Source organism: Schistocerca piceifrons, chromosome X (genome assembly GCF_021461385.2).
Source record: "Schistocerca piceifrons isolate TAMUIC-IGC-003096 chromosome X, iqSchPice1.1, whole genome shotgun sequence".
In the NCBI taxonomy this organism is placed as follows: Eukaryota; Metazoa; Arthropoda; class Insecta; order Orthoptera; family Acrididae; genus Schistocerca; species Schistocerca piceifrons.
The window spans coordinates 92873228-92901060 of NC_060149.1; the positions used below are offsets into that span (position 1 = coordinate 92873228).

Here is a 27833-nt window from a genome sequence, read left to right on the forward strand (position 1 = left end):
GGTCATTGAATAAGAAATAAGTTGAGGTAAGATGTGTTTAAATAATGCCACAATGTCTTTCTCAAACTGCCTGCTGATAAGCTCTAAAGAATCCTGCAGAGGTGATTAGTAAACAAAGATATAACGTCAAAACTAACCAAAATATCTGATGCTTGTAGCTTAAGTGTCTTCAGGTGACCTATGAAGGCCTCTGAATTCCGGATATGGTGATCACAGTTTGAGGGGCCAGAAAATAAGTAGGGGCTCCAATGTTGCTCACTACTGGGCAAAGAAGAGTCCCATCCATGTGTATCTTGTGTAGGCCATACAGTCTTCGGTAACTGCAGCCTGTTGGCATAGGCTTTTGGTCACTTTAGAAGGAATAGAACTCTTCTTGAGAAGATCTAATGTTTTTCTCTGGATTTTGCAAGCCAGATCCTCTCTTAGTTTGTGATAGGCAGGATAGTTCTAGCAGTGCCTCCATCTTGCTGTTGTATTCAACTCGAGAGAGGAGGACGGTGGCGTCCCCCTTGTCGCCAGGTAAAATGGCGAGTTCTTTGTCTGCTATCAAGTCTTGCAGAGCCTTCCTTTCTGCTGAGCTGATGTTGAACTTGCTCAGTGGGGCTCTTGTTAAAATTCTGCAGGTGTCCCTCCTAACGTCTTCTGACATGGCTACAAGCCAGGCAATTATGCTGGCCACATGCAGCCCACCAGTCAGAGGCTCATCATACCCTGGCCTGCCTGTTTTGCTATGTCCTCGGGGGCCACCATTGGTTGAGGCTGTCACTCCCTTTGGTTCCTAATGCCTACCGACATCATCACCGGTTCTACAACCGTGCACTCTGTCAGTATCCTCGCATCGTGGACTGTCCCACTGGTAGACCATCACCTCCCAGCTGACACTGATGGCTGCCGCTGCCACTGCCAGCTCGTCAGGCTACTGGTGCTGCCAGATTCACTGGGTGGCTCACCCTCTCGCCACAAAGTCAATTGCCAAGCATCTGCCAATACCACCATTGCTTACAGCAACATCGCCATCATTGAGCTACCAATGCTGACAGTCGCGCCCTTCTTGCCCTGGTGCTGTTTGCATGCTGTGCCCTCCCGAGCATCACCGTGAGCCAGCTGCACCCAAGTCACAGTACTGTGCCAGGTGTCAACCAGATTCAGAAGAGCTGTCAGTATTGCCGTACCATATTATGTACTGTTAACTATTGTCACTGGGAACTGGTGTTCACTTGCAGTGTCCTTGCTACTATGCAAGGACATAAAATTTATCCTTCATTATATACACTCCTGGAAATTGAAATAAGAACACCGTGAATTCATTGTCCCAGGAAGGGGAAACTTTATTGACACATTCCTGGGGTCAGATACATCACATGATCGCACTGACAGAACCACAGGCACATAGACACAGGCAACAGAGCATGCACAATGTCGGCACTAGTACAGTGTATATCCACCTTTCGCAGCTATGCAGGCTGCTATTCTCCCATGGAGACGATCGTAGAGATGCTGGATGTAGTCCTGTGGAATGGCTTGCCATGCCATTTCCACCTGGCGCCTCAGTTGGACCAGCGTTCGTGCTGGACGTGCAGACCGCGTGAGACGACGCTTCATCCAGTCCCAAACATGCTCAATGGGGGACAGATCCGGAGATCTTGCTGGCCAGGGTAGTTGACTTACACTTTCTAGAGCACGTTGGGTGGCACGGGATACATGTGGACGTGCATTGTCCTGTTGGAACAGCAAGTTCCCTTGCCGGTCTAGGAATGGTAGAACGATGGGTTCGATGACGGTTTGGATGTACCGTGCACTATTCAGTGTCCCCTCGACGATCACCAGTGGTGTACGGCCAGTGTAGGAGATCGCTCCCCACACCATGATGCCGGGTGTTGGCCCTGTGTGCCTCGGTCGTATGCAGTCCTGATTGTGGCGCTCACCTGCACGGCGCCAAACACGCATACGACCATCATTGGCACCAAGGCAGAAGCGACTCTCAATGCTGAAGACGACACGTCTCCATTCGTCCCTCCATTCACGCCTGTCGCGACACCACTGGAGGCGGGCTGCACGATGTTGGGGCGTGAGCGGAAGACGGCCTAACGGTGTGCGGGACCGTAGCCCAGCTTCATGGAGACGGTAGCGAATGGTCCTCGCCGATACCCCAGGAGCAACAGTGTCCCTAATTTGCTGGGAAGTGGCGGTGCGGTCCCCTACGGCACTGCGTAGGATCCTACGGTCTTGGTGTGCATCCGTGCGTCGCTGCGGTTTGGTCCCAGGTCGATGGGCACGTGCACCTTCCGCCGACCACTGGTGACAACATCGATGTACTGTGGAGACCTCACGCCCCACGTGTTGAGCAATTCGGCGGTACGTCCACCCGGCCTCCCGCATGCCCACTATACGCCCTCGCTCAAAGTCCGTCAACTGCACATACGGTTCACGTCCACGCTGTCGCGGCATGCTACCAGTGTTAAAGACTGCGATGGAGCTCCGTATGCCACGGCAAACTGGCTGACACTGACGGCGGCGGTGCACAAATGCTGCGCAGCTAGCGCCATTCGACGACCAACACCGCGGTTCCTGGTGTGTCCGCTGTGCCGTGCGTGTGATCATTGCTTGTACAGCCCTCTCGCAGTGTCCGGAGCAAGTATGGTGGGTCTGACACACCGGTGTTAATGTGTTCTTTTTTCCATTTCCAGGAGTGTAATTACCACCACCATAATTATCCTCCTATGATGACTGAATGATAGTTGGAGTTTGTAAACTGTGAGCCTGGAGACGTACAATCAAGCTTTCACAAAAATATCATCTACGTAATCCTGAAGATAGCAGTAGTGTATAAATGCATAAACTCTCACATGATCAACCTACCAGCATCTGCATCTATGTTGCTGACAAGAATAACACACAGAAGACTGGAAAATAAGATTGAGGATCTGTTGGGTCGCTATCAGTTGGGCTTGGAGAGGGGCAGTTCTGAAGTTGTGCTAGATAATGGAATCGAGTCTTATGAAAAATCACGAGATTCTTTTGAACCTAGAAAAAGTGTTTAACAATGTAAAATGTTACAAGATATTTAAAATTTTCAGAAAATAGTGTAAACTAGAGGGGAAAACTTATAATTTACAGTATGTACAAGAACAAAGTAGGAACACTAAGAATGGAAGCCCAAGAGCTAAGTGCTCAGCTTAAAAAGCTTGTGAGAAAGGGATGTAATTTTTCTCCTCTCTTGTTCAATTCAAACATCAAAGAAGCAATGGTGGAAATAAAAGAGAGGTTCAATATTGAGATTAAAATTCAGTGTGAAAGGATATCAGTGATAAGCTACACTGATGCCATTGCAATTCTCAGTGAAATTAAGGAAGTATTATAGGACATGTTGAATGGAATGACCAGTCTGCTGAGCAGATAGTATGAATTGAGAGAGAACTGAAGAAAGATAAAAGTGATTGAGGAGTAGCAGAAATGAGATTTGTAGTATTGTATCATATTGATACTGCCGGAACAAGTACCTCCAAGATTCCTGTGGGCACTGTGAGCAATGCTTTGAACATTGCCACCAATGAAAATTCTCCGGGCCGCTGACTAATGAAGACATCCAGGATGGTGTTATAAATGATGAGCATCTGAATACCAGTCTTCTAATTCAAGATTACTTCTAGTCAAGATCACTTCCGCGTCGCTAGTTGGTGCTGAACATTACACAGAGTTGTTAATAGCAAACATTCAGTGTACATAGACACATGCTCATGTCAGGTCTCTGCTTATAGCTTGCTGCATCTGCCACAAGTTAACAGTGTAGCACTTCTTCATTCACAAGTTGAGTAAAATATATTCATTTAACCATTAACTCATGAGGTGACTCTTTTGTAACCTGTGCTCTGGGGTGGGGTCTCTAGCTCCCCTAGGTTTAACGTGAGATTTAAAGCACAATTCATTTGAAATTTTTAATTTAAATTAAATATCAATTAATTGCACAGTTATTTAAGTATTTTTTAAATACTCCTTGTTGATTTTGTTGCACTAAATAATGCCTGCAGTATTTAACTTTTTATCACAGAACATCACATGCTTTTGTGTTTTTTAAATAGTATATATGAACTAATTGTTAGAGAACCAAATTTTAAATTCTGAAAAATTATAGTATTTGTAACAAGTAAATATGCACATAAAACTAAACTCTAGTGTTTAAAAACTGCACCCAATAGATACAGAAATAAAGTATGCAGTACTATACTGCAGAAAACAAATATGTAGATAATGAGATATATTCTAGGAGACTCAATGGTTGTCAATAACACATGTCAGCAACAAACAAAAAAGACAGTAATGCAGCCAATGGCAAAAATCATAGCATTGGCAATTTAAGGACAGTCTGAAAAGTGTATAAGCATTCTGCCAGAATTTACCTCGAGTAAGTTTGAAAATTTTCATGCAGTCTGAGAGCTTACACCTTGTGAAGTAAAGTGTACTTTTGTGTCAACAACCCTTTTGCTTGCCTGTCTAAATACCTAAAGTGACAGGTCTTTTGGCTACCCTGCACCCATTTATCCTTTACAGTGAGGATGCAATATTTATCTCTTCAGAACAGAACAGTTACTGAATAGCATCATAACAAGATTGACAGTAAAATTAGCATCAAAATAGGAGGCTACTAAGGCCAAAAGCTGAAGGAATTCAGCTACTTGGAAGTAAAATAACACATGGTAGATGAAGCAAGAAGACATAAAAGAAATTTCTAAGATTGGACATTCAGAGCCTTGCATTGTGTGCAAGTGTATCGCGGACTGCGGAAAACCAGGAAAAGAAGGGGACTGAAGTTTTTGAGATGTGATGCTGTATGACTGTGGTGAAAGTTAAGAGAACTAATAAAAAATGAGTAGGTTCTCCACAGAATTCCTGAAGAAAGGAGTATGTGGAAAATGTTGACGAAAGGAATGGGCAGGATGATAGGACATCTGTTAAGACAAGTAATACCTTCCTTAATACTAGAGGGAGCTATAGAGAGTAGAAACTGTAACAGGAAGACAGAGATTGGAATATATCTAACAGATAATTGAGGAAAGTATGGAAAGGATGGATTGCTAATCACCACATAGAGGAGGCACTGAGGCTCAGACAGGCACAATGAAAAGAATGCTAGAAATGTCCAGTTTTCACATTGTCCATCATAAGTCACACACACACACACACACACACACACACACACACACACACACACTCTCACACACACATGGCCACTGCCATCCCCGGGCATGAAGGCCCAACTTGCTGCTCGCTGCCAAGAGTTGGGACTTAGTGGCCAGAGATGTGACCAGAGACAACACTGGACATGTGTGTGTGAGTTGTGCTTGTGTTAATGTGTCTGTATTTTGTACTTACGAGGGACGTAGTTTGAAAGTTTAACATTTCTAGCATTCATTGTCACTGTGCCTCACTGCATCTCAATGCCTTCTGTATGTGGTGAGTAGCAATCTATTCTTTTCATGTTGTAAGTAACTGAGGATGTTGACTGTAAGTGCTATTCTTTGGTGAATAGGTCTGCACTGGTGAGGACGTTTTAGCTGACCACATAAAACCAGTTTCCTCATTGTACTATAGTACCACTGTATCCTGAAAGAATGACATGTGTTTGGTCTCCACAACTGCCCATTAGTAGCAGTTTCTGTTAATGATACCTGCAGTTCATAAAAATTGTGACCATTGAAGACAGCATGGGCTGTCCCCTTAGCATAATGGCTCTTTTTCCATGCTGGAACACATTCTTCAAACACTGATTCTTAAGTGCACTTGCAACATTAATATAGATAGTTACATGGCATTTGCACTGTGGAACTGATTTCTCTTACCTTGGGTTGAAATAGCAATTATTTCTGAGACAGTTATTGAGCAGTCTGCTCCTGTATAATTTTTGGTATGCCATACTAATCTGATAATCAGGTATGAGGTGCTGTTTTTTAAGTTTTGTTGTTGGCTAGACTATTACGAATAATGTGCTGCAGAAGAATTTGAATATGTGAGAATATGCAAGGGGCAGAGTTTTGCCCATGCTTCACCACATTTCTCCTTGTGCATTCCAGTAAGACAATGCCTTTTTATGTATTACTTGGCCTGTGCAAATGCTCTTCACAACATAAACTTAACTGTTGTCTGTCAGATTTTGAGTTGCATATGGGATAAGTCTTGTTAGTGATGGGCTAAGTGGTGATCATCAACAGTTAATATAAGTGAAATAGGTTGGTGGACCATGTCCAAATCACAGATCAGAGTGCAGAAAATGGGGTTCAGCATTAACAACCTTAACAAGCCGTATGTGGCAGTACGTCTTACAGTAAGAGGTTTTACCCAGTATGGGTGGTGTCATGTGTTGGAACCGAGGAATATTTCTGGAACTCTGCAGGCAGTTCTTTGGACTCGAGTCTTGATACAAAGAAAATTGATTGAAGGGGTATGATGATAGTTGTCTTACAAAGGCAAACACACTATGGGTCTCAAATTTGGATGAAATTTCAGGCAGATATTTGTCATTGGAGGAGGAGGAGGAGGAGGAGGAAGAAGAAGAAGAAGAAGAAGAAGAAGAAGAAGGGGAGGAGGTGGGAACAGTAGCCACCTGTTTCAGCTTGTGGCTGTAACTTCAGAGAAAATCAACATAGAAGTTTCCTGTGATGTCTAATTCATAATGTCTATAATGACATTTTAAGACATTCCATCCAAACATGAAATGTGAAATTAGTGATCCGGTGATTGAATTTGTAGAATTTGAATCAGTCATTGATCCTTCTGGTCAAAGACTGATACAAATTCTGCAGATCCAACCAAACACTTGATAAATCAGAATGTTTATGCTGAAATGAAATTAATGTTAAGGAATAATGTAGTTCAAATATATTAAGGAAAATTGTGGTAGAATGTAAATATTTGGGGATAAAGAAAACTCACCAAATAGCAGAGGCGTTGAGTTGTCGACAGACAGAAAAAAGAAAACTTGCTAGGTTTTATAATAAGTTATTTGTTGAGCTAGAGTCTATGCCTGTTGCCAACTTAGTGCTTCTGCTATTCTATGAGTGGTCTCTCTTGCTCCAAAATAATGCAGTTCAGTTTTATTATAATACACAAATTCAGGTTTATTGTTATCTGTAATTTTGACATTCTTTTAATCTAACTTCTAATGAAATGAAAACATGGAGATCATTGATATTTATAATTTCTGCCATATAAAATGAATAAAAGTATTTAGAAATGTGAAATTCTAAATTCTTCAAAAAGTATATTTTATGTAATTTTTTTGTCAAAATCAACCACTAGACTTGAACCCACATTCAAATAGTAATAATAATAATAATAATAATAATAATAATAATAGCAGAGCCCACAAGACTGGCTCACCATGTGGTTAGTCATTAGGACTTGGCCAACGCTGATATGTTGATTTCCTCCAAAATTACAGAATGTAGAGCCAAAGGCCAAAATATTTGTACACTTTATTTTGATGATGACACTGAATTTTTGTGCAAAATTTTTACTGAGTCTGTGAGCCACAGTTGGTGACCACCTCTTGTTGGTCTGCAACATACACTGTTAATCTGCACAGTAATCGTATGTTGGATGAATTTTGCACTTTTCTGACGACTCCTTTGTGGTGAGATATTTTGTTTGCACATTAATATATATTGGGTCATTTCCTTTTAATTAAAACACTAGTTAACTGCAACAGTATTTTACTTCATAAAAACAATCACTACTGTTCAACAATAGATGTAGCTGAGTCCTTTATGCAAGATTCAAGATGATTCCTCTTTTATGTTTTATCATTTAATGGGTTATGTTTACTGAAAATTGGCTTTGTATTCCATTTAAGTCTCACTGCTCACCTTTCCTAATGTGCATTACTTTTTTTGTAATAGACACAGTTGCCAGCAGTCCTCATGTTATGCACAACTTGACATGAACAAAGGCATAACATCATTTTTAATTGCAGCTTTCGTACAACAGTCTGCAGTCACTCCCCAAGGAAATGGGCATGCTGCGCAATTTGATGGAACTGTATCTTGACAACAATAAGCTGAAGACCGTACCTGAAGAGATGTCAAATTTGAAGAGTTTGCTGGTTTTAAATTTAGGACGTAATGAATTTGAGAGCATTCCATTTGATATTGCATGCTTAAATATGCTTCAAACTTTGGTAAGCTTATATGATTGATCCTTATTGCTACTTGAAGTTCTACAAAATCTCTGCAGCTTCATTTTACAGTTTTAAATGATAGTTCAATCCTCATATTGAAAATACTAATGATCAATAATCTGTGTTTACTTTCTTTTTTAATTTGTTATTTGTAAGTAGTGGATATATAGTGTTGTTTATTTTTCTGAGTATCTGTTACAATCTGCACCTGACAGTGAATACACTCTTAAATCATGAATTGTACTTATTGTGTGAGGTATCCTTCTTGGCATCACACACACTTCTTACATAACTGCATACATTTTTATGAAATTTACAACAGGTTCATGTAACAAGTTCCAAAGTTCTCTTCATTTTTTTTAATTATCTGCATGTTGTATGTGACTATTGTGATTGATGTTACTGCCCGTGATGAGATGCTGATGAGACACTGTGAGTGTAACGTGTCATGGGTACTTTCTGCCTTGTATAAAGCAAATAACTTGAGGGATTCTAGTCTTTTTCCCATCAAATGTTGGCAGTTTTCGTGTTGCTATATTGTTACAACAAAATATCATTAACCCATTCTATTATAGTGAGATTAAGTTTTACTAGTAAAAATGTCATGTCATATATAGCTCCTAATAAGGCGAAACCAAGAGATGGAAGTGTTGAGCAAAACAGATAAATTGTCATCTAGTCATTCTGACTGATATGCATTTAATGGTTTGTGTGATAGTTCATATGCAATGTCCAGACCTTAACTGACTGATGTCCTAGACTGATGTGACATTTGTGGCAATTGGTTTTCTTGGCACTTGCTTGAAGATAACTCGCATAAAAACCACTCTCGATTTCACTTATCTGATTTGTTGAGCACTTGCTCATACGGCTTTATGAGACTGTTAGATTTAATTCTTTATACGTGCTAATCCCAATTTAATCTTGGAATTGGTGTTACCCAGTGTCGTTTTAATGCTATATGACACTAAATCTAGAAGACTACGCAGTTTATAGCATCTTATCTTGCAAATAGCTGTTTCAGAAATAACATGTGAATTGAGACCTGATGCCTCATTTACTTGTACTGTATTATACATAGCTAAGTAGTAAGTTTAGTGTACCATATTCTCACATTGAGGATTTTGCATTTAAAATAACTTGTTTCCTGTATGCAGTGTTTCCATATGTGAAAAAAAGTTTTTGAAAGCATGCATCTTCGAGTCCCTCATGTTTCAGCATAACAGATTAGTGGTTCCCCTTGTTCTTGGAGTGCCACCTTATTCTTTTTTAAATCTCATTCTGTAAACTGTGAATCACTGTGAAGTTTATGGCAGATAAGTTTATGGCAGAGATTACTTTTTAAGGTACGATGTATTGGGCTGCACCTCTGTGTGAGCTGTTATCCACCTACTTTTACCATTACATTTTCTGTTGTACTGATATTTAGGTGTGAAAGCCAGTGCTTGGAGGTTCCTAAGTGGACTCTCGTGAGAATGAAAACTTCTTTCTTTGAGTGTCAGATGGCTGCCGGCAAGGGTTTTCAACGTTCCTGTTAACCTCTCTCACCATTGCTAAAGTTTTTGATGCGTATATCATACATTTTTGCTATGGAAACTAAGATATTATGGTGTCAAATAGCACACCACTTGCATGTCTGGAATATTAAATCCAAAGAAAACACTTTAAATGGTAGCTCTAAAGGAGAAACTGTAAACTCACCATGAATGAAAGTGGAATATGTCATCCTACATTGTTCATACTTGCTGCACTCTCACTTTTCACTACCCTAAAAGGTCTACTAGAATAATTAAGAGACTTTTAAAGAACTATGATATTTGTTGTTGACACACATGTATTAACAAACAATGCATAATCATATACATATATCAGACACAATAGCTGAACAGCATTATAATTTAATCAGGAAAGAGATCTCTTACAGATTGGTTGTCTGAAATGTTCATGGTGAACTTGTTGCATATAGTTTGTTGTATTCCAGGTAAGCTTTGAACAATTTGGGAAAGAAAATCATTGTCTGAGAAACAGTGAAAAAAAAATTTTCCCTGTATTTGATCATGTTTTATGGAGAATACACATCAGACAAATACAGAAAGTAGTTAATTTCATATTCATGCCCTAGTAAATCAGAATTAATTGTTCAGTATATAGTTTCTCAATCACAAACAATAATTTTGTAGTTAAATTACGTGGAAATAATTTGCTAAAATAAATTTTCATAATTTAAAGTGCTTCTATAACACACAGATGGAATTTGGAGTGAGCTAATAGAGGGCTCTGACTGATGTGTTATACCTCAGTTTCAGCCCTTGTCCTTATCTTCTTAGTAAACATCCAGTTTTTTTCCAAAATATTCTGTTTAAAAAGTTATTCATAATTTAAGTTTTCACATTCCAGAATGTTCCATTCTTAACTGGTGATTATTTACAAAATTCAGTCTCATAGTTCTGCAGCACTGATTTTTGTGATTAAACAATGCCCACACTCACTAGGAAAACTTGTTTGTTGACTAATTATTCAATCCAGAAAATTACATTTTTAGCCAATTTTGGTGATTTTTGTGAACCCCCATGAGAGTATACATAATTCCTATAATTTTCTAATTTTCCTGAGATCCAACCGTGTATAAACATACTTACTCCTTTGCTCATTGTAATTTCATGTCTATTAATTTTGGTTTCTTTCTTGTTGAAAATCAAAAACATAACATATTTTAGTTGTTATTCGTGTGCTCATCAATAAATAATTATGCAGAACAATACTTTAGTCAATCAGTGTCCAGTAGTTAAATTGGGAACATCCATGTGTAAATTTCATTGTGAACTTCGTTGAGTTAGTCAGTCTGCATTAAGTACCCAACTTCTTAACATCTCTTGATTGCTACCAACCAAAATGTGCAGCTAATTTGTTTACTGGTCAGATTTCAATAGTAAAATTGTACAGTACTGTGTAAACAGTTTGTGGCAAAATATAATTGGTCTAAAAGTGGCCGATGTTAATCGAGCACTATGTAACTATGAACTATTATGTGCAAGAATTAATGGTATTTGCTACTCACTATATAGTGGGGATACTGAGTTGCAGATAGGCACCACAGAATGAGCTTTTGGCCAAGGGCTTCGTCAAAACTAGACATCCCCCCCTCCCCTCACACACACACACACACACACACACACACACACACACACACACACACACACACACACACCTCTGGAAGCTGGATTTTCCATTGTTTGATGTGGAAGAATTATGTATATGTAACATATTTGTGTAACTGTGATTTAATCTTCCACCAATGAAATGTGAAATTGTTTGTGGATGAGTGTAGCGTGCCATTGTGGTTCAAGTACTGAATCTTCTGTCTATTAAAAAGCTGATCATCATAAAATTGTGCTCAACAAATTTGAAGGAATTGAAAACTATGTGCTGCAGTATAGTGTACATTCTTGAACAAATGTCAGTCTAACTCATAAAGCGCAAGTCACGATTCAGAACATTAAAGTGATATAAGACCACCAAAGGGGAATAAGCAGATCAGGTAAGTTACAAGGGAGTACCACAATGTCATTTACAGGTATTGATTGAGGTTATCTTTTTGACAAGTCAGACGCATTCCTGATTGAAGAAAATGGGTGATGATGTCAAATGTTTGGAATTTTATACCAGTTTTACATTATAAATTCACCAAGAACACTTTCACAGGTTTTTAATTGGTTTATAAAAAAGCTGATTCTTGAATTTTGTGCCATTCCCGACAAATAATAGTGACATAAGCACTACATAAATAGATACTATTTGTTATTTCCTCAACCCCATGTGTCAAATTCATGGGTGTACAGAGGGGTAACAAATTAAAATGGGTCAGTACATTGATGACTCTTCAAATATTTGGTTCTTTTTACTTTGAACTTGTTTTTCTTAGCTGTGGCAAGTATGTATATAAGAACATTCTCAAGCAAGTACAGGTTGTGATCAATGTATTTTAGTCTAAATACTCCATTGGTGTAATCATTAGTAGTGTAAGCAAACAGTTCAGTGAGAGGTACACTTGAAAACCAGTAACACAGCACAATGTGCCAAAACATGATCACCAGTAAAGCCTGAAATATGGTAAAAAGACAAGTCCATGTCTGAGCAACATCAGCTGTGGCATGTAGTATTTGAAGCAGATAAGGTACTGCAAGAATTGGACATGAAGAGTCTGTAGCGGCTTTCAGTTGCACTTAAAGGCTGTTCAACAGTTCACATTACAAGCTTATAGAGGTTGTATAGGGGACTTAGTAGTTGAAGTTTTCATAAGGAACCTGTGTCCAGATATGTATCATTTGGAGGTAAAATAAGTTTGTGTGCTTTACAGGTACTGCTCCACTGCTGTGGACCTAGTGTGCATCCGTGGAGCACAACTACTCTGATAATTGTGAATGTACTGATTTGCCACTGTCATTGTTGTAGTTGAACAAAAATTATACATGATATACTGTGACAATCCGGCAAACGTTCTCGATACATGCGCTGAATAGCTCTACCGTTACAGACTGTACCGTGAAATGGGAGATTTGGAAGTGATCCAATCTTCAAATTTATTTTCTATCCATACTGTACATTTCTGGACATGAATGCCCTATCAAAACATTATCTACTTAGTCCTCTCTACAATCCCTAGAAGCCGTAACAAAAATTTTGGAGCACTGTGCATATGCATCCTCAGAGGAGCTTCACTGCCCATGTCTCAGGTTACCTGGAGACCGCATGAAACTCTGTTGTGTCATCTATCCTGTGTTCACCAGGTGCAGGTACTAACATCGGTTTGGAGCCAACTTTATTGTTGTGGTTGGCTAACTGTAGTACTAGCTCCATGTTTGCATCATGTGTCCATAATATGCATCTGCATTGCCATCACTGTTGTAGTCTTGCTCTGGAACTAGCTTCATGTTTATAGTTCCAGTTTCTGGTTGGCATATGGGACTTAGAAGATTAGAGGTATCTCTCATTGCCTTAGTAAACTGCAGAATGTGGTAGTTAATGAAAATTTGTTGTTGCTGTTTTCTACATAAACGGGCTTATGAAAGGTAGTATGAAATGTAGTTTTGAAAGCACTTCCTCTAGTGGGGAGTTATTTGTTTGATCAGGTCTCAACATCTTCTAAGCATATGCCCCTCAGTGCTCTTTTGTGATGAGAGACCCCCCCCCCCCCCCTGCCCCCCACTTTTTGCCGCAGAGTGATGCATTGGCTATGATGGCTAAAGGTTTTATTCATTTGTGGATCACTTTTACAAGGAGATAGGCATAAATGATAGACATGGAGTGGATCCAGTCACAAGTTACTAACCACTTGAGAACTGTACCATCTTTTTTCATGACTGGCAATGGGACATGACACCCTAAACCTACTTCCTTCAATTTTTCATCGGTGGTTTAGTGGTTGGGATTTATTAGCTGACTGTGGAATGAATGTATTGCAAATGTGAAAAGTAATGACACTTCGATATTTTTGTATATTGGGAGTTTTTCAATGGCTTTTAAATGGTTATCTACAGGACAGACATTGTGTTTGTAAAGCATGTGGTGTAAGTACTCTACTTGTGCCTGGAAGAATTTGCTTTTGCATGAAGTGCAGTGTAACTCAGCTGCCTGCATTTTTTTTAGAAAATCTGCATAGATCTGATAAGTGTTTAATAGACGCAGTAACAAATATATTATCCAAATACTTTATACATTATGACATTTCCCCGATCAATTCAGCAAGGTATTGTTGAAACTGTGGTGGTGCTGTAATGCTGTTGTTTTTGATATCATTAGTTTTGCTAGTGCTGCTGTTCACATTTCTAGTGCTGCTGTTCACATTGCTAGTGCTGCTGTTCACATTGCTAGTGCTGCTGTTTCGGTAGCTAATGGCAGTGTCGTACATGCTGTTGTAGAAACTGAAGTATTTTTTAATTCATACTTGAAGTCCTTTTGTCTCATTGCCAATTTTCTAGCCGTGGATTAGATATTTGTTGAACCACTTGTAAGCAAATACATGTAGTGGTTACTGTTTCCAAGTCCCAATACAAGCACAGCTATCATAGTTGGTGGTATAGGTAAAAGGTCCAATGAGAGTCACTTTTGAAAATCAGAAACCCAGCACAGTACATCACAGCGGGACCACCAGTGGAGCTCTAACTGCAATCCAAAGACAAGTTCAGATCACAGATATCTCAGTTGCAGAATACAATACCTAAAGCAGATGAGATGTGGTGTGCATGAAGTTGCCTTTGGCTGCACGTATAAATAGTTGCAGATGAGAGGCACGAGTCAGTTTACAGTGCCATATGCATGGCTGGGAGACCATGTTAAATTCTATTGCAAAATTCTTTGCTGTGTTTTCATAGGGCATGTACTAATCTTAGGTTGGAAGCATCCTGATGGTTGTGGTTAACTAATTCTGGAACTAGTTACATGTTTACATCTTCTGGCTATAAATGTCTTGGCAGCACACACACTGTTATTGCAGATTGTCTTTATGTTTTTTTAAAATTTAATGAACTGTAAAGTGCTTTAATTTATGGAAGCTTTCAGCTCACAACTTTATAATTAAATTGTAAAAAAGGATGAAATGTAGTTTTCAATTCGTTGTCCACAGGATCAAAGATCACACTTTGTTTGTTTGTTCAGTTTATTATTTGGGGCAAAGGAACCAAACAGTTTGGTAAGAAACAAATCATCTTCTGTGTAAATGAAAGGCAAATATTGTTTTTGCAAATACTCTGTGACAAGGAAAACAAAAACAAAACTTTCATTGGTGCCATGTTCTTAAATATGTTGTCATTTATGATGTTTTGCTTGTGTGTGTGTGTGTGTGTGTGTGTGTGTGTGTGTGTGTGTGTGTGTGTGTACTTTGCTTATTTATCTGTCTCCCTTGTGGATTTGACAATTTCTTGAAAAACTTGTTTTTGCATGTTATTTGTGAATGTTCAAACATCTGGTGCCTTTGAATCTTGTAAAGCTATGAGAAAACTGTTAAGTGGAGTATCTGTGACACTTCAGTGAAGTATTTTGTAGTATTTGTATTATTTTTCCAATTAATCTGGCTTTGTTTTGTTTAACATTTATAGTGTATATATTGTGTTGTTCTGTTATTTATCTGGAAATTCCTGTTGGTTTCATAATTTCTGTAAGTACTGCAGTGGGCTGCTATTTGCAGGACCTCAGCTTCAACAGTCTGACATTCCTTCCTCCTGGAATTGGCTTTTTAACACATCTAACATCTTTGGATCTATCTCATAATCAACTCACCGAGATTCCTCCAGACCTTGTCAATCTTCTTGGTTAGTATGGTGCAAAGTAGAATTTACACAATAACTATTCTTTTTGCATTGTACAAAACATTAATGACTTCCCCTATAATCTCAGCTTGTTGTTTGTGAATGAATTGTAAATTCTGTAAATAAATATTTGGTAGAAGGGACCATGCATAGATTTGTGTGTGTGTGTGTGTGTGTGTGTGTGTGTGTGTGTGTGTGTGAGAGAGAGAGAGAGAGAGAGAGAGAGAGAGAGAGAGAACTGTGTACGCATGCTTTTCTGTTTTTTGTTGGACAGCCTGTATACTTGTTTCCCATGTTGTTGAATCATTAGGGATATTCCCAAGTGTGTACAATTATTTGTACATATAGTGTTATGTGGTGTTTCTTAATCATTGTTAAAACTTCTGTTCCTGTATCATAGAAATTGACTGACTCTTTAAAATGTTAATATATACATAGGAAAATCCAGGAAGGAATAATGAATTAATGATAATATCATGAAAAGAATAAATTGCCACCCACCATATAGTGGAAATGTTGAGTCGCAGACAGGCACAACAAAAAGACAGCTAAACAAGTAAGCTTTCAGCCAAAAAGCCTTGTTCTGAATGAGACAAAACACACACACACACACACACACACACACACACACACACACACACACACACACAAACTGCAACTCCCATGCACATGACCACTGTCTCTGGCTGCCGAGGCCAGACTGCAAGCAACTACACATAATGGGAGAAGCAGTCTGCCTTGTGGGGTGAAGGGGGAGGCTGGGAGTGGGAAGGGATAGCAGGATAGGGATGGGGGACAGTAAAGTGCTGCTTGTGGGAGCATATAGGGACAAGATGGAGAGAGGGTAGAGAAGCTAGGTGCAGTTGGAAGGATAGACAGAGAGTGAAGGGTAGGGGGGGGGGGGGGAGGAGGCGGACAGGTAGAAAACAAGAGAAATAAAAAGACTGTGAGTGAGTTGGTGGAATAGAAGGCTGTGTAGTGCTGGAATGGGAATGGGAAAGGTGATAGGCGAGTAAAGGACAATGACTAATGGGGGGCCAGGAGAGTTACTGGAATAAAAGATATATTGCAGGGAGAGTTCCCACCTGCAACATTCAGAAAAGCTGGTGTTGGGAGGAAAGATTGAGACAGCACAGGCTGTGAAGCAGTCAATGAAATGAAGAACATCATGTTGGGCAGCATGCTCAGCAACTGGGTGGTCCAGCTATGTCTTGGCCACAGTTTGACGGTGGCCGTTCATGTGGACAGACAGCTTGTTAGTTGTCATGCGCACGTAGAACACAATATAGTGGTTGCAGTTTAGCTTGTAGATCACATGCCTTTGATGGAATACGTAATGCTTGTGACCGGAGTGGAGTAGGTGGTGTTGGTGGGAGGATGTATGATACAGGTCTTGCATTTAGATCTATTACAGGGATGTGAAGGTTGTGTAGGTTCAATGTGTGGTGCAATACCACTGTGGAAGGGGTGGAAAGGATAGTGGGTGGGAAATTCTTCATTTCAGTACACAATGACAGGTAGTCGAAACCATGGTGGAGAATGTGATTCAGTTGCCCCAGTTTTGGGTGGTACGGAGTCAAAAGGGGAATGCTCCTCTGTGGTGGGACAGTATGACTTTGGAAGGTGGTGTGTGATTGGAGAGGTAATGCACAGGAGGTTTTTCTGTACAAGGTTGGGAGTGTAATTACAGTCTATGAAGCCCTCAGTGAGATCTTTGGTATGTTTCAAGAGGGACTGCACATCACTGCCGACTCAGTACCAACCTGGACTGGAGAACTGAATCACATTCTCTGCCAGGGTTTCGACTGCCTCTCGTACCCTGAAATGAGAAATGTCCTGTTCACTGTCCTTCCCATCCCTCCCACAGTGGTATTCCACCACCCACCAAATCTCCACAATATCCTCACCCATCCCTACACAACCTCTGCTCCGAACTCCTTCCATCAAGGCTCGTATACCTGTAATAGACGTACATGCAAGACCTGTCCCGTACATCCTCCCACCACCACCTGCTCCACTCCCATCACAAGCATCACCTATCCCATCAAAGGCATGTGATCTACAAGCTGAACTGCAAACAATGTTCTGCATTCTATGCATTCTATGTGGGCATGACAACCAATAAGCTGTCTGTCCAAATGAATGTCCATCGATAAACTATGGTCAAGAAACAGCTAGACCACCCAGCAGTTGGGAACTACCCCTGCAATATATCTTACATTCTCGTGGCCCTCCTGGCCTCAACCTTCATTAGTCACTGTCCTTTACTCACCTGTCACCTTCCCTGTGCTCATTCCAGCACTACACAGCCTTCTATTCCACCAACGCACCCACAGTCTTCTCACTTCTCTCCTCCTCCCCCCCCCCTTCCCCCCCTCCCCCTTGTGGCCCTCCGTCTATTCACCTAGCTGCCCTACCCTCTCTCCATCTCACACCTATATGCTCCTACAAGCAGCACTTTACCATTCTTGATCCCTTCCTTACTATTCCTCCCTCTCTTTGCCTCCTCCTTAACCCCACCACCTGGATTGCTTCTCCCACCGTGCGCAGTTGCTCTCAGGCTGGCCTGAGCAGCGAGAGACCGTGGTCATGGGCATGAAGAGAAAGAGAGTGAGTGAGTGTGTGTGTGTGTGTGTGTGTGTGTGTGTGTGTGTGTGTGTGTTTTGTCTAATTCAGGAGGAGGCTTTTTGGTCAAAAGCTTACTTGTTCAATAGTCTTTTTGTTGTGCCTGTCTGTGACTCAACATATCCCCTATATGGTCAGTAGCAATCTTATTTCATACTTTGTTAGTATATACTTAGACTGAACATAAATTACTTTTGGCACTAGAACTTTAATAGCTTTATTTTATCATTCATGGCACATGCTGCAACTGAAGAAACCTCTAAGCAATAAATTTTGTAAATACTGTTTACCTAAGACTGTTACTTGCCACAATTAACAATGGAATTAAAATTGAAATAATGGAACTGGTTCCATTATTGCACAAGATAAATTAGACATCTATGTACAGTAAAAAGTAGATGGTGTCTTATGGGAAAGAGTAACCGGATAACTTCTGTGAAGATGGGTGTTTGTAGCCAACATAGTGGCTCTTTCTCTGTTAAAGCATTTCTGAGACTGTTTCTTTTTTCTGCTTTTATTCTCTCTCTTATTCTTGATTTATATTATTTAGAATATTTGCTGGTGTACATTGAAAGAGATGTAAAATGATTGACTAATTTTAAGGTAAATCATATATTCGAAAGTTACAGTCCATGGCCAAATTATTAGATGCACTGCACATTTTTAATGTTATTTGTAATAATTACGTGTTGAGTACTATATTTAATGTGATTAATCAGAAAATTTATGACGTTTATTCAGTGCAATTATGACATTCTTGAATTTTGTATCTATTGTTGCTATGTGACATTGGATTGTTGACTTATTGTAGGTATCAATGCGCAGAGTACAGTGTACAGGAAAGGACTTGTTCAGTGGCGCTCTCGCGTGTAACTGATGTAATACTTTGTTCGCTTTGATTATCAATTTCATAATATTGACATCACAAATGATTGTTTAACAGCCAGATGTTAGAAATTGTGACCTTTAAAAATGGGTAAAAGAGGAGACATTGCACCACATAAAAAAGATGAGGTCAAAGCCCTCGTTAATACAAAAATGTATTCCAATCAGGAAATTTCACGAAGGTTGGAAATGTCAGAAGCTAGTGTGAGGCGCGTAAAGAAGAAAATTGATTCAGGTGAAGAACTGAGCCCCCAGAAGGAAGAATAAATGTGGAAGAAAGCCAAGTTTCACCCCAAGTCAGAAAGATTTCTCAAAAGAATTTGCCTAAAAAACAGATTTGCAACAATGAAACCAATAAAATCTCAACTGGAAGAGGCTAATATGAATGCACCCGAATGAACTTTTTGCAGAAAGTTGAAGGATATTGATTTTAAGGCCTGTTGACCCACTAGAAAACCAAAGTTAACAGCCACAATGAAAGCAAAGCATCAGAAGTGAGCTAAACTGGTGTGATACGGATGTGGACTTCTGGAGATCGGTAATTAAACTTAAAAATTATTATTTACAATATGATATAACTTACGAACATTTATTCATAGTATATTACTTATGTTTCTTGATTTTTACAGGTAAGCTCTCAAAGGACGTTTGAAATTTTAACTAACAAATCTCAGTATGTGTGCCGTCGAACAGGAGAAAAATTTCGTCCCGATTGTATTATTCAGACTGTAAAACATGCAACTAAGGTGAACCATGGACCTTGCCGTTGGTGGGGAGGCTTGCGTGCCTCAGCGATACAGATAGCTGTACCGTAGGTACAACCACAACGGAGGGGTATCTGTTGAGAGGCCAGACAAACATGTGGTTCCTGAAGAGGGGCAGCAGCCTTTTCAGTAGTTGCAAGGGCAACAGTCTGGATGATTGACTGATCTGGCCTTGTAACAATAACCAAACGGCCTTGCTGTGCTGGTACTGCGAACGGCTGAAAGCAAGGGGAAACTACGGCCGTAATTTTTCCCGAGGGCATGCAGCTTTTACTGTATGATTAAATGATGATGGCGTCCTCTTGGGTAAAATATTCTGGAGGTAAAATAGTCCTCCATTCGGATCTCCGGGCGGGGACTACTCAAGAGGATGTCGTTATCAGGAGAAAGAAAACTGGCTTCTACGGATCGGAGCGTGGAATGTCAGATCCCTTAATCGGGCAGGTAGGTTAGAAAATTTAAAAAGGGAAATGGACAGGTAAAAGTTAGATATAGTGGGAATTAGTGAAGTTGGGTGGCAGGAGGAACAAGACTTCTGGTCAGGTGACTACAGGGTTATAAACACAAAATCAAATAGGGGTAATGCAGGAGTAGGTTTAATAATGAATAGGAAAATAGGAATGCGGGTAAGCTACTACAAACAGCATAGTGAACGCATTATTGTGGCCAAGATAGACACAAAGCCCATGCCTACTACAGTAGTACAAGTTTATATGCCAACTAGCTCTGCAGATGACGAAGAAACTGAAGAAATGTATGATGAAATAAAAGAAATTATTCAGATAGTGAAGGGAGACGAAAATTTAATAGTCATGGGTGACTGGAATTCGAGTGTAGGAAAAGGGAGAGAAGGAAACGTAGTAGCTGAATATGGATTGGGGCTAAGAAATGAAAGAGGAAGCCACCTGGTAGAATTTTGCACAGAGCACAACTTAATCATAGCTAACACTTGGTTTAAGAATCAAGATAGAAGGTTGTATACATGGAAGAACTCTGGAGATACTAAATGGTATCAGATATATTATATAATGGTAAGACAGAGATTTAGGAACCAGGTTTTAAATTGTAAGACATTTCCAGGGGCAGATGTGGACTCTGACCACAATCTATTGGTTATGACCTGTAGATTAAAATTGAAGAAACTGCAAAAAGGTGGGAATTTAAGGAGATGGGACCTGGATAAACTGAAAGAACCTGAGGTTGTACAGAGTTTCAGGGAGAGCATAAGGGAACAATTGACGGGAATGGGGGAAAGAAATACGGTAGAAGAAGAATGGGTAGCTTTGAGGGATGAAGTAGTGAAGGCAGCAGAGGATCAAGTAGGTAAAAAGACGAGGGCTAGTAGAAATCCTTGGGTAACAGAAGAAATATTGAATTTAATTGATGAAAGGAGAAAATATAAAAATGCAGTAAATGAAGCAGGCAAAAAGGAGTACAAACGTCTCAAAAATGAGATCGACAGGAAGTGCAAAATGGCTAAGCAGCGATGGCTAGAGGACAAATGTAAGGATGTAGAGGCTTATCTCACTAGGGGTAAGATAGATACTGCCTACAGGAAAATTAAAGAGACCTTTGGAGAAAAGAGAACCACTTGTATGAACATCAAGAGCTCAGATGGAAACCCAGTTCTAAGCAAAGAAGGGAAAGCAGAAAGGTAGAAGGAGTATATAGAGGGTCTATACAAGGGCGATGTACTTGAGGACAATATTATGGAAATGGAAGAGGATGTAGATGAAGATGAAATGGGAGATACGATACTGTGTGAAGAGTTTGACAGAGCACTGAAAGACCTGAGTCGAAACAAGGCCCCCGGAGTAGGCAACATTCCATTGGAACTACTGAAGGCCTTGGGAAAGCCAGTCCTGACAAAACTCTACCATCTGGTGAGCAAGATGTATGAAACAGGCGAAATACCCTCAGACTTCAAGAAGAACATAATAATTCCAATCCCAAAGAAAGCAGGTGTTGACAGATGTGAAAATTGCCGAACAATCAGTTTAATAAGTCACAGCTGCAAAATACTAACTCGAATTCTTTACAGACGAATGGAAAAACTAGTAGAAGCCGACCTTGGGGAACATCAGTTTGGATTCCGTAGAAATACTGGAACACGTGAGGCAATACTGACCTTACGACTTATCTTAGAAGAAAGATTAAGGAAAGGCAAACCTACGTTTCTAGCATTTGTAGACTTAGAGAAAGCTTTTGACGATGTTGACTGGAATACTCTCTTTCAAATTCTAAAGGTGGCAGGGGTAAAATACAGGGAGCGAAAGGCTATTTACAATTTGTACAGAAACCAGATGGCAGTTATAAGAGTCGAGGAATATGAAAGGGAAGCAGTGGTTGGGAAGGGAGTAAGACAGGGTTGTAGCCTCTCCCCGATGTTATTCAATCTGTATATTGAGCAAGCAGTAAAGGAAACAAAAGAAAAATTCAGGGTAGGTATTAAAATCCATGGAGAAGAAATAAAAATGTTGAGGTTCGCCGATGACATTGTAATTCTGTCAGAGACAGCAAAGGACTTGGAAGAGCAGTTGAACAGAATGGATGGTGTCTTGAAGGGAGGATATAAGATGAACATCAACAAAAGCAAAACGAGGATAATGGAATGTAGTCTAATTAAGTCGGGTGATGTTGAGGGTATTAGATTAGGAAATGAGACACTTAAAGTAGTAAAGGAGTTTTGCTATTTGGGGAGCAAAATAACTGATGATGGTCGAAGTAGAGAGGACATCAAATGTAGACTGGCAATGGCAAGGAAAGCGTTTCTGAAGAAGAGAAATTTGTTAACGTCGAGTATAGATTTAAGTGTCAGGAAGTCATTTCTGAAAGTATTTGTATGGAGTGTAGCCATGTATGGAAGTGAAACATGGACGGTAATTAGTTTGGACAAGAAGAGAATGGAAGCTTTCGAAATGTGGTGCTACAGAAGAATGCGGAAGATTAGATGGGTAGATCACATAACTAATGAGAAAGTATTGAATAGGATTGGGGAGAAGAGAAGTTTGTGGCACAACTTGACCAGAAGAAGGGATCGGTTGGTAGGACATGTTCTGAGACATCAAGGGATCACCAATTTAGTATTGGAGGGCAGCGTGGAGGGTAAAAATCGTAGAGGGAGACCAAGAGATGTATACACTAAGTGGATTCAGAAGGATGTAGGTTGCAGTAGGTACTGGGAGATGAAGAAGCTTGCACAGGATAGAGTAGCATGGAGAGCTGCATCAAACCAGTCTCAGGACTGAAGACTACAACAACAACAACAACAACAACATCTGTGTGAAGGGTACAGGATGTCTTTACATGGTTAAAGACATAATGAGGCAAGACCAATACAAGGAAGCCCTGCAAAAATGGTTTATACCACAGCTCAGAGAATGGTTCCCGAATGGGGAACTATTTATTTTTATGCAGGCTGGAACTCCCTGTCACACAGCCAGGTCAGTTAAATCCTTTCTGAAGGAACAAAATATCCCTCTGTTAGACTGGCCAGGTAATAGTCCTGACATGAACCCCACAGAAAATGTGTTGGAACTAATGAAAGGGAAGGTGGCAAAAGATGTCATCACAACAAAAACACAGCCCTTAGAGAAGATCATCCTTGTGGGGTATCATCATCCACAAATGCAGGACGCAGTACAGTCCTGCATCGACAGCATGCAATGTCATATTAAGGCTCTCATAACTGCAAAAGGAGGCTCAACAAGATATTAAAACTAATTTTTTCACTTTCATGATATTTTAATTTTTGTTGTAATTATTGAAATAAAATGTTTTCAACAAATACTACATTTTATTTATTTGTTATATCACCTTAGTTATCAAGTAGACTACAAATAATCATTTTATCATAATTTATGCATTAAAAAAAATTGTTACACATAAATCAAAATTTGCTTGAAAACTGCAGTGCATCTAATAAATTGACCAGGGGCTGTATACTTTTTAAGATGTTAATTGTTTGAGGTGCTTTGATAAAGTGATGATATTGTATATATACATCAGAAATGCAATTGAAAGTCAGTAATAGACATACTCTCTGTGTATTTATAAATTGCCACAGATTTTTGATTATTGGATTGAAAGAATTGAATGTGGAGGAAAGGGTAAGTTGGAAACATTCTCCGTTATGTAACTTGTTCACTCTGCATTGTTGGCAGGATTCTAGTTTAAGGAATTACCTTATCAACGCTGCCATGGTAGGCACCTTACCATGGATATTTTGGTCTGAAGGTGATGCAGTTGAAACTAGTCACCAGTTATAAACAACAAGAAGTGACATTGCCTGTTTCAAGATCAGTTATTGCCCATAAGATTTTCTGAGAAACTGCAGTGCTGTGCAGTATACTTTTTTATCAGGAGCTGTATTGGAAAATTGATGGGACTACATTATTGGGTTAGACTACTCCAAATGCTCCTAAATTGTTAAACTTTGTTCTTGCAGGACTTGCATAATTAAGATAGTAGGGCTGTCTTTGTTTGAAGTGTGTTGAGAGCCCCAGATCCCTCCAGGAATTATCATAATTATGCCATACTTTTCAGAAATAATCATGAAACAAGGAAAAAATCATTGCTTTTCATACAAAAACGATACCTCTATCTACATCTACATACATAATCTGTGAGCCACCATATGTGCTTAGCAGTGGTACCCTGTACCACTAATACTCATTCCCTTTTCTGTTCCACTCTCAAATAGAGCAACGGAAAAATGACTGTCTATATACCTCCGTACAAGCCCAAATTTCTCTTACCTACATGGTCCTTGCGTAAAATGTACATTGGAAGCAGTGGAATCGTTTGTGCAATCAGTTTCAGATGCCAGTTCTCTAAATTTTCTCACCAGTGTTCCAAGGAAAAGTCACCTTTCCTCATGAAATCCCCATTTGCATCCCTGAAGCATCTCCATAATACTTTAATGTTGTTCAAACCTACCAGTAAGAAATCTAGCAACCCACCCAGCTTTAATCTGACCTGGTGCAGATCCCAAACACTTGAGCAGTACTAAAGAATGGTTCACACTAGTATCCTATGTGTGACTCCTTTACAGGTGAACCACACTTCCCTGAAATGCTCCCAATAAACTGAAGTTGGCCATTGATCTTCCCTACTACAATCCTTATGTGCTTGTGCCATTTCGTATCGCTTTGCAATGTTACGCCTAGATAGCTGACTGAGTGTGGAGCAAGAGCACACTACTAATGCCGTTTTCAAACATTATGGGTTTGTTTTTCCTTGTTGTCTGCATTAATTTAAATCTGCTTTAAATTTGTCTGTCATCTGCTCATCTCCTATGGTCACTCAATGATGACACCTTTGTGTATACCGCAGCATCATCAGCAAACCACTACAGACTGCTGCTCGCCCTGCTGACCAGAACATTTATGTAAATAGAAAAATAAATAAATAAATAAAAATATGGTCCTGTCACACTTCCCTGGGGCACTCTTGATGATACTTGTTTCCCAGAAGAACACTCATTATTGAGACAACATACTGGGTTCAGTTACTTATGAAGTCTTTGAGCCACTCACGTAACTGGGAACATGATAACATGAAAGGTTATGTTACTGAAATATTTCAGCTGTCACTTTTGGACTGTTACTTTCTGGTTTTGTTTCATTTCCCATTAATCCTTGAGGAATTTGTCCTATTTTGTAATTTCTCTCATCACTATATTATTACTGCGTTTTTCTTCAGTAGTTTTTGTTCACTGTTGATCAACTGTCTTAAGAAATGTTAATCCTGCTTACTAGAGCACTGTACTCCATGTAAACAATGCTCACTCCCCATCCTTCACACTCATTGTGGGAGTATGCCGCCGGCAGCTTCTGCACTCGACATCACATGGCCTAGCACTCACTGAGTGTGGGGCAACAGATATGTGGCCCTACCATGTGCCAAGGGAAACATGGAGTGTGCACGGCTTTGTCACAACATAGTGGCACTAACGGGCTTGGCGAGCATTGGAATGCATTTAGAATCAGAATTTCTTTTCAGCTATCAATTTTCCATGTTTTCTTCAGGGAATGTGTTTGCTGTTTATCTGAAATTAAGCAAATATTACAACAGTGACTGAGTACGATTATGTATAATGAAAATTAAAGTGATAATTTATTACTGAATTTTAGTGAAGGTAATTGATGTAGCTGTGTAACTATAAATTTGTATGGATGGGTGAGTGACAAACTACTGCTCATTCAGTCTGCAGCTGATTTTGAGACATATTTTGGATAGAATAGATGAAACTGAGCCTGAGAATTCATTATAGTTGTCAACTTTGTTTATAATTAACACAAAAACCTCAGTGCAGCTACACTGTAGGCTCTCATCAGTAAATTGAGCAAATGAACTTTTAGGACTCGCAGATGAACTAGTAGGGCTAATTACTTTGTATGATACAAGCAGAAATGACTTGAAAGAGGGAGGAAACGTTAAGAGTAGTGGTAAGCAGAAGTGTTCATTACTTGAATAAATTTCAGTCTAGATAATTATTTGAATAATTAGATGATTCGGATGAATTTATTCATGACTAAATTATTGGTATTCCCTTGGATAAGTGCAATTTCTGTTTGCTAAATAATGTATAAATGGTCTGCGCTGAAATGTGCCTCGGTGGCTCAGTGGTTGTTCCAAACTCAAAACTAAAAAATGGGGGTTCAGTCTGCCTTTGGTCATACGACTTTGTCTGTCGCTTATCACTTGTTTCACTCCTAACAATGAGGAACATATTGCTGATATTCGATTTATGAGCATAAGGCTGTGTTCCAAGGTATAATTCTCTGCCTAACATTTCGTCTTCCACTGCCGGGAACTTCAACAGAGTCTTTAATGACACAAAAAGCTGTTACAAAATTGAAAAAACTCAGGAAGCCTTCTTCTTTTCTGTTGAAATTGTTTTTGTGCTTTTGAATTCCTATGGCCTCTCTGTACATCCTAGTTTATTAATTATCTTGCTAAAACCACAGTGTCAGAGAAATGAATTTGGTGGTTTCGCAGCCCTAGTGCAAGATCTGCTACTGCTGATTTATCCATATCCCCAGGTAACAGTTGACTTTGTGTTCCTTGAGGCACAAATCAATTTCAGCAGAAGAGGAGGAGGACTGAAATTAGATGAGTCGTGGTCAATAACTGGTAAATAAAACAAACAGTGCCAACTCTTCCCCTCTATAAGATCCATAGCATACATCAGCGTGTCCCCCTGCAGGTCAGGGGGTTATAATAGGCCCAAGATATTCCTGCCTGTCATAAGAGGCAACTAAAAGGAGTCTCTCACATTTCGGCCTCTGTGTGATGGAGGTCAAACCCTACAGGTACCATTTTTCAAAATTTTCCCAATGAACAAGCCAATTGGGGAAGGGCGCCTTACATGGTGCCTAGTGTCCATCATGCACTGAGACCTCTCGCATCCTCCGTCAACGTGGATCTGCACTTCCGCTCATTCTCCAGCTGTTGGGTGAGGTCACCCTCCTGGGTGCATTTTCCTCCATCCTCTGTGCAGCAACGCTTTCTGCGCTGTCGATGATAATGGACTTCTTAGTTTGTTTGCACCTGATATCCACCACGGTAGCGGGTCTGTTGTGGTGGGGCTGCCATGTACCCTGTCGGTTGTAGCCCCTTACCACACAGGGATCGCTCTGCTGATGCCCTCGCTGTTAACTTCCCATGTATGCCAAGTAGTAGATGCCCGTCACCCTGGGGCATTGGGACTCCCCGCAATGGCCGTCCTGCCAGGTGGCCTTTGCTGTGGCTGGGTGGCACCCGTGGGTAGGGCCCCTGGTCGGAGTGGATGGCATCAGGGCGGATGGCACGCCATGAAGCATAGTACATCATCTCTTGTTGGTGGTCAAACACCAGCAGCCTCTTAAGCGGTGAAGGTCTAACTTCAATGCTAAGATTTTTGTGGAGCATTTAGAGGGCAAGCTCGAGGAGGTGGAGGGTTTTTCCAAAATGCTGTCAGGATCAGTCTTGATCAAAACAATATCCTCTGCCCAGTCAAGGGCACTACTCACTTGTGACAAGCCGGGGGATGTTTCTGTTTCCATCACACCCCATGAGAGCTTAAATATGGTCCAGGGTATC

The 27833-nt window shown here is 40.1% G+C and overlaps 1 protein-coding gene across 1 annotated transcript in view; it reads left to right on the forward strand.

Moving 5' to 3' along the window:
• LOC124721175 (leucine-rich repeat-containing protein 40-like) overlaps positions 1-27833 on the forward strand; it is a 221279-nt gene that overhangs the window by 98341 nt on the left and 95105 nt on the right. The window contains exons 3-4 of the mRNA XM_047246009.1: positions 7967-8170; positions 15354-15477. Of these exons, the coding sequence (XP_047101965.1) occupies positions 7967-8170; positions 15354-15477 (328 nt within the window). The remainder of the gene's footprint in view (positions 1-7966; positions 8171-15353; positions 15478-27833) is intronic.